At 32.9% G+C, this 7,161-nt stretch overlaps 1 protein-coding gene across 1 annotated transcript; it reads left to right on the top strand.

Annotated features, from left to right (window-relative positions):
• The first annotated feature begins 899 nt into the window (after positions 1-899).
• Positions 900-6,384, top strand: LOC117116887. Its single transcript, XM_033261005.1, has one exon. The coding sequence runs from the start codon at positions 1,999-2,001 to the stop codon at positions 3,433-3,435; it is 1,437 nt and encodes a 478-aa protein (XP_033116896.1). The 5' UTR covers positions 900-1,998; the 3' UTR covers positions 3,436-6,384.
• The last annotated feature ends 777 nt before the right edge of the window (positions 6,385-7,161 follow it).

Below are 7,161 nucleotides of genomic sequence, written 5' to 3'. Positions count from 1 at the left end.
ATAAATCCTATAAAAAAAAATTGTTAAAAAAAATCACTTCTAAATTTCATAAAAGCAAATGAATAAAATATAGGGTAAAGACCCTATACATATCATAAGCGCACACTCTTTTTTTTTTGTTAAAACATAAAAAAATTGAAAAAATTATATAAAGAACTACGTACGTTTTACACAAACATAAACTTTTTATTTTACTTTTATATTTTTAACAAATTGAGATCAATAGTAATGATCCTAGGCCCATAGCGCTTTACATAATGATAATGTCATCATAGCATCATCAAGAAAAATAGACAAAAAAGCATTGTATAGTATTGTCCAATTTCAAATAACATATTGTCCTAAGTTGACGGTGAACTCTTTCTAAGTGTGTTGCGAGCGTGACTGCCAAACATGATGAAGCACCATCAATCAACAATCGTTATTAACTTTGAAACAGAACACCAAATTACATTCTCTCATTCTACATTCACAACTCTAGCCATGTCATCAACCAAGCCATACAAATCATATACAGTATTCTCTTTTTCTCAAGTTTCATTAAAAAATGACGAGGCCAAATGTGATGCAACTGCTCCTCATGCCCTTCTATTTACTTGGAACAAAAAAAAATTGATCTCAATTTTAAGATTCAAGTTGTATATTAACACATCATTCTTGATTCGACGTTTGAAATGAAGGTTGCTATTTGGTACACATCTAAAGTAAACGCAAACACTAGACCTTCTGATTGGAGAGGATGGTCAGTAATTATATTTATTGCCTTGGCTAATCACTGGCTTTAGTGACTATTGAGTCGAGGCCTGAATAGGCAAAAGTACACCATTGATCCAAAAGTCAAACACGGACGATCAGAAATTAATTCAGTTGAAAATTAACATGTGGCAGGTTTGGCGACAATGTAATCTAATAGACAGTTATTGATTTTCAAAACCTATGACATGTTGTAAATCAAATTGCTAAATACTTGACTGGCCATACTGAAACTTGTTTTCAGTCTTGCTGACTCGAGAAATCTGGGTGTCTGTAATTGGTTTATTTGCTAGAAAACATGCAGACGGTAATAACAAAAATGTCAGAAATCTACTTTTACTGGTTTGTCCTTCATCAAAACCTGCGATTCTTTGTTTGCCAGTCTGCTGGTTTAATTTACGACGTCTTACAATGAAATGAGACTACTGTGTACAGGTAACAAGATCTTACATCAATTTGGCCGTTGTTATCTTACTATAATAAAAACCCATGGCTCCCATCTTGCTAATTTCGTTATGCGTTGGGTTGATTTGATTTACACATAAAGTAGTCACAAAAAATCAGATAGACATACTGAAGGCATGATTTTCATTTGGAATACTGCTATCAGTTGGAAGGGAGCTTTATCCTTATCACGAAACTGAGGAGTCTATGTTTACATTTTGCCCATATTGATGTCTGAAATACGAATGGGATTGCTTAGTGACACAACTTGAGCGGTTTTCAACTTTATGAACTACAAGTTAATGACCATTGCTGATCGGATCAAAAAAATTCTTGGATATTTATCGCAGAAAAAAAAACACCTCATCTCGTACTTAAAATTTCTGGATATTTAACCTGCTAAAACACTGAAGAGGCATAATTTCTTGGCGAAATATTTCACAGTTGCGAGGTCGCTCAACATAACTGCTTTTCAGTTTTATTTTATTCAGTACGTTTCCATGGAAGCAAGTTAAAAATCACCTCAGCCGAACAATTTAAAATGAATTTTAAAGGACATAGAATTCATACAATATAATTAGGCAACAATAAATTAAGCGGAGAAACGTCACAAAGGCTCTATACAAATTGATATAAATGTTCGTTGGAAAACTGCTTATTCTGAAAGAAATTAAAGAGATCCTTAATCGTCACTAACAAAAGGTGTTTTCCATGTACAATTTTCAGAATATTATACATTACCGTCTGAAGATATTTTAATAATTCAGCATTGTGTCTTATTGTCGTTTTCAAGCTCATAAGATGCAAAGTCAAATTTTAGTGCATTACACCGCAGTTACTACGAAGCTGCCACGTTCAATGGCTGTAACCACAAAAGCTGAAATGATCTTGATGTTGAGTATACTACTCTTAAGTACAACATGGTTTGTCAGAGCAGAAGAGGGCCCAGTGTTCAAAATCGTACCTTCATCAAGTAGCGATAGGGAAGGCGACCAGATCATTCTCTCTTGCACTGTAGATATTAACACTCTATCGGAAGGACAAGAAGTAGTATGGCGACGCGACAATGAGATCATCAGTCGTGGAATAAATGTCATAGAATTATACAGAGACCATTTTGAATTGAACGGGAACTCAGCAAGTCTTGGAATGTATACACTGGTGATCCCGAAAGCGAGTCGATCAGATGGGAACTATGGATATTCTTGTGCAGTTGTTGAAGGGAATACCATTCTTACTGAAACTGATCCTGTTACATTGACAATAAATGCCTTACCAGCACCTCAGTATCCAGACTGTACATTAGTTAAGGATCAGCACCGTGAAGGAGAAATGATAACGCTAATATGCACTTCCGAGAAAGTCACCCCTCCAGTGAATCTGAGATGGTATCATCGCGGGAAGTTAATTAGTAATCCTAGGGAGGGCCCAGCGAGTAATGGCGATCTGGTCAATTCTCAGTACTCATTTAAACCTACTCGAAAAAATAATGGAGACGTTTATGTTTGTAGCCAAACTTCGTCCCTTCAGGTCACACGAAATTGCACAGTTGGACCGCTTGACATATTACATGAGCCGTCTGTATCCATGCAGCCAGCGGTTGAAGTACAAGAAGGATCTGAGGCCTTGTTGGTTTGCTATGCTTCAGCCAACCCCGAGCCATTTCTGTATGAATGGACATTTGTACCAAATATAGATCCTACGTTTTATAAACTTGAAAATACAGACCAAGTGGTACGGATAACTAACGTGAGGCAATATATGAACGGAACAAAGGTGACGTGTAAGGTTGCAAATAAAATTGGTGCGGTCCAGGCAAATTCATATCTGATTGTCAAGGAAGCTTTAAACTTAGTTGACCCTCCTGTGGTACAGACAGTAGGAAATGCCGAACCTAATAATCGGGTGATAAATTCAACTGCAATATTATCTGTAGCTGGAGGATTACTTCTGTTCACAGCTTTACTTGTTGGAGTATCACTCTGTTATTTTCACATGTGTAAACGTGGAATGCAAATTTATGAGTCACCTTTTCGCATTGCTCAGCCGGAGGTTTATTTCGAACCAAAGGATAATGTACCACCACTACCACTCTATCCTCGTGAGGGCGTTTATCTGAAACGACATGTTGCAATCCAAGTATCCCCTGATATGGATGATGAATCAGTTTATGCTGAAATTGAAGAAGTCAGCTACAAGAAAATGATGCGGTATTCCTCCGCAACATACTCGCACTGATATTTTACAAGCTCAATCTTAAATTACTTATAATTGATTAATTAACACACAGAATAAGAATTCAAAGGTTTATGCGGAAACTGAAGAAGTCAGCTACAAGAAAATAATGCAGTATTCCATCGGACTGATAATTTTTACAAGCTCAATTTTGAATTACTTTGAATTGATTACTTACATCCAGAATTCAAATTTTCCTAATTTTTTAATAGGCTGCTACTGACATTTCACTGTAATTTACCAAAAAATCCATACAATCTCTGACGAAACTGAATTTCATTATTAGACAAATGGTTGCTACATATTAAATTATTATTGTCAATGCTTGCAATATAGAGTATTTATAAAGAGAAAAATATTTTTTTATTTGTTTTCCCATTTATTCCATTATCTTTAATATATTACCTTTATGCATTTCTTTTAATAACACGGTGTTAATTATCATTTGTTATTTTTATTCAATCACAAATATAATAACTGAAACAAGTAGACACAAGTAAAAAAAAAAATTTTTTATAAACATTTTTTATGCAAACAATATTTGAAGTTAAACTTTAATAATGCTTGACTTAGGTTTTGGTAGCTTAAAATATGATTTAATAATTCATTAGCCCTTGAATGTGGGTGGGTCAGTGGGTGTGTCTAAGGTAAATATGGAGCCATGAGCTATCCTATAACTGAGATGTACAGCAATATATTCAACAGGCATGATAGGATTACTGTAAGCTTGTAATAAATATATTATCAGTGTCACCTTAACTCTTGAAGCATAAACAATCATTTTTTGTCACCTTATACCAGATTAAAACAAAGATGAAATGTTACACAGGACATACGCTAAACGTTATAGAAGATGTTTCTACCAAGATAAAATCATCTTTACACAAGTGAATAAAAACATTGTATAAAGTCGGTAAAATCGATATGTAGACAGTGTAGATACACATAAACATTAAAGTGAAAAACACACTGTGAGCAGTGTTCACCAATCTCTGCTAAAAGCTTCAGGCATGTCACCAGCACTGTGACTTCTATTTTTCTTCTTTGATATTATATGTGGTAATCTTACACGGATGCGCATTTATATGGACACAAAGTGGCGGTGGATGCGTACTAAATATCCACTAGCACGGATCCCGTGTAACATTTTATATTGTGTTTAGAAAATTTATCAAACATAAAATGCTGAGATAATACATTCAGAGCAGTAGCAACCAACAACAGTAAAAAGGAAGCTAAATGTATTTGTTAATTCTGTATCCATAATCGCCTAGAGACTTAGCCCTCATCTCCCAGTGCTTTTCTCTGTACACTGATCAGAGCATAAGCCTCCAATTTCAAAGCTTTTCCCCTCCTGAATGTACGTCCTAAAGCAAATGCTGAATCACAGTGTAATGTAATGACAAGATAACAAAAACATGAATTTAATAATACCATAAAAACATTATCTAATGATAAATATAGGGCAAATAACAGTTGTTGGTCACAAAAATTGTGGACATAACACTGGTGCTACTTTTTAAAATAAGTTTCTGATTCTGGGTTTAAAACTACTCTTTAATTTTGAGATTCTTGGTGCTCTCTATAACCCACAGGCATATAAGCCTTCAAGAGTAATTCTTGACTGTGAATCATCAGCTTATGATTGAACTCTGAACTTTTAAATTGAACGGTGAGCATTTATCAACCAATAAGTCACAGTTATACTTCACTCTACTAAGGAAGGTACTGAATCCAATACATTTAAAATGTAAACTGTAAATGACTATTGATGGTATCCCTTGTTAATGTATATACAATTCTGTGTTGTTTGAAATATATGGATGCCATAGTTTCTGGAATATAAGCATATCCTTGAAAACAAAATCAGGCTGATTTTGTTGTCCAGTTTTGGGGCTGGGGAGGACTTCATGAAGACAACAAATTTGAAAAAAAAGTAAGAATATAGGCTATGCAGGCATTATGCTAAAGTTGGATAGGTCTATAATAGTCCTCCAAGGCTTATGCCTCTCAATTTTTTTAATACCTCCTTGCTCAAAGTTAAGAATTTCTGTTTTTAAATGCTGAAAATTATGGGTGCGTTTATACACAGGTAGAGCATTTTTCATGAACAAAGTTAAATGGTAAGCTTATAGACAGGGTGGGCTAAATGCTCAAGAAATTATGGACAGTTAAACAGACATGTATTACAAGTTGCCTGTTCTGTGAACCTAGAAATTAAATGCACATACTGTACTGTATATATATATATATATGGATTAGATAAAAGTGAGCACCTGGCCAAGCATGTTATTCCATAAGATATGCTAAATGCTGTCACAATAACCATAAACGTAGCATTTTTAATGAAATTACAATTAATTATTGAACGTTGAAAGGCTTGCAATCATGCTAATGTGCTATAAATTTATTTTGGAAGGATTTCAATTGAGAAGGTAATGGATACAATTTTCTTACAAAATTCTTACAAATTACAATGTAGGAGTATTATCCAAAAAAAATGTACAACTTTTATGATAATTTCTCTGTTAATTCAATAAATATTCATACTTTCATCCAGTGTCATATATATCTGGGATTGCCATTGGGGAGGGAAGGAGAGGGGGAGGGCATTTGGGAGAAGCTGATTGAGGTACAATGTGAGAGAGTGCTAGATATGAGAATTTAGTGACATGGGATGAAAATAGATGAAAAATTATTACAAAATTTAATTATCAAATAAACTTGCTCATTTGAGACAAACAATTGGAACACATAAATGAGTAGATTTAAAAAAATATTTACCATGAAAAATACACGAGCAGAAAATTTCTGCTAAAATTTTTTCAGTGGAGACAAATTTTTCCTGGGGAATGCTTCTCACATCCCCTAGGTACACCATTCTGTGTAAAATTTTCATGTTACTTTGTGTCTCTCTGTATACTCTTGTTGTTAATTTGAATGAACTCAATAAAGTAAAACTAAAAAAACTGTTATCTATTTATGCTTATTGCTTATGAAACTGAAACTGAATCTTATAAGTAACTTTATATAGCATGGTAATATCAATTATATCAAATACGCCAATTTTAAACATACAAACAATATTATTAATTACAAATATTTAAAATAATAATAACAGTAAATATACTAATCACAATAAAAATTTAAATCTCAGATAATTCACATTTTATTAAATTACTATATGCCTATTTATAGCCTAAATATTAAAGTATATCAGTATTATCTGTGAATGCAATAGTAAATGTAATAGAGCAGCCATATTAGAAAATAATGCATATAAAAATATAAACATTTTATTTGTTTATTTAATAATAATTTATTTGAATGTATACTTTTAGATCAGTGGCACACGTCGAAGGACAGTGCGTTAAAAAACAATAAATTCAGATAAACTTAGCAAAACAAAAAAGTAATTGACAAACAAAATGAATGAGATAAAACAAAATTCTGAGTAAATCAACAAATTAAAGGACATAGAGGAATTTCTGAAATACATACTTAATTATTAATTCTGAAATAAACAACTAAAAAAAAAATCATCTACCTTATAATACTCAAAATACACACCAAACAGAATTTATTTTTTATTAACGATATATTTATAAGATTAATTAAAAAAATTATGTATATACATACATGTATATACACCTGTCTCTTATACACATCTAGATGTGTATAAGAGACAGATATAACACTAATATGGAACAATATAGTGCATTAAATACA

The sequence above is a fragment of the Anneissia japonica genome, unplaced genomic scaffold (genome assembly GCF_011630105.1).
Source record: "Anneissia japonica isolate Jap-2015-1 unplaced genomic scaffold, ASM1163010v1 scaffold1302_len1884557_cov193, whole genome shotgun sequence".
NCBI classification, from domain to species: domain Eukaryota; kingdom Metazoa; phylum Echinodermata; class Crinoidea; order Comatulida; family Comatulidae; genus Anneissia; species Anneissia japonica.
This window is presented reverse-complemented; position numbering and strand designations above follow the sequence as displayed.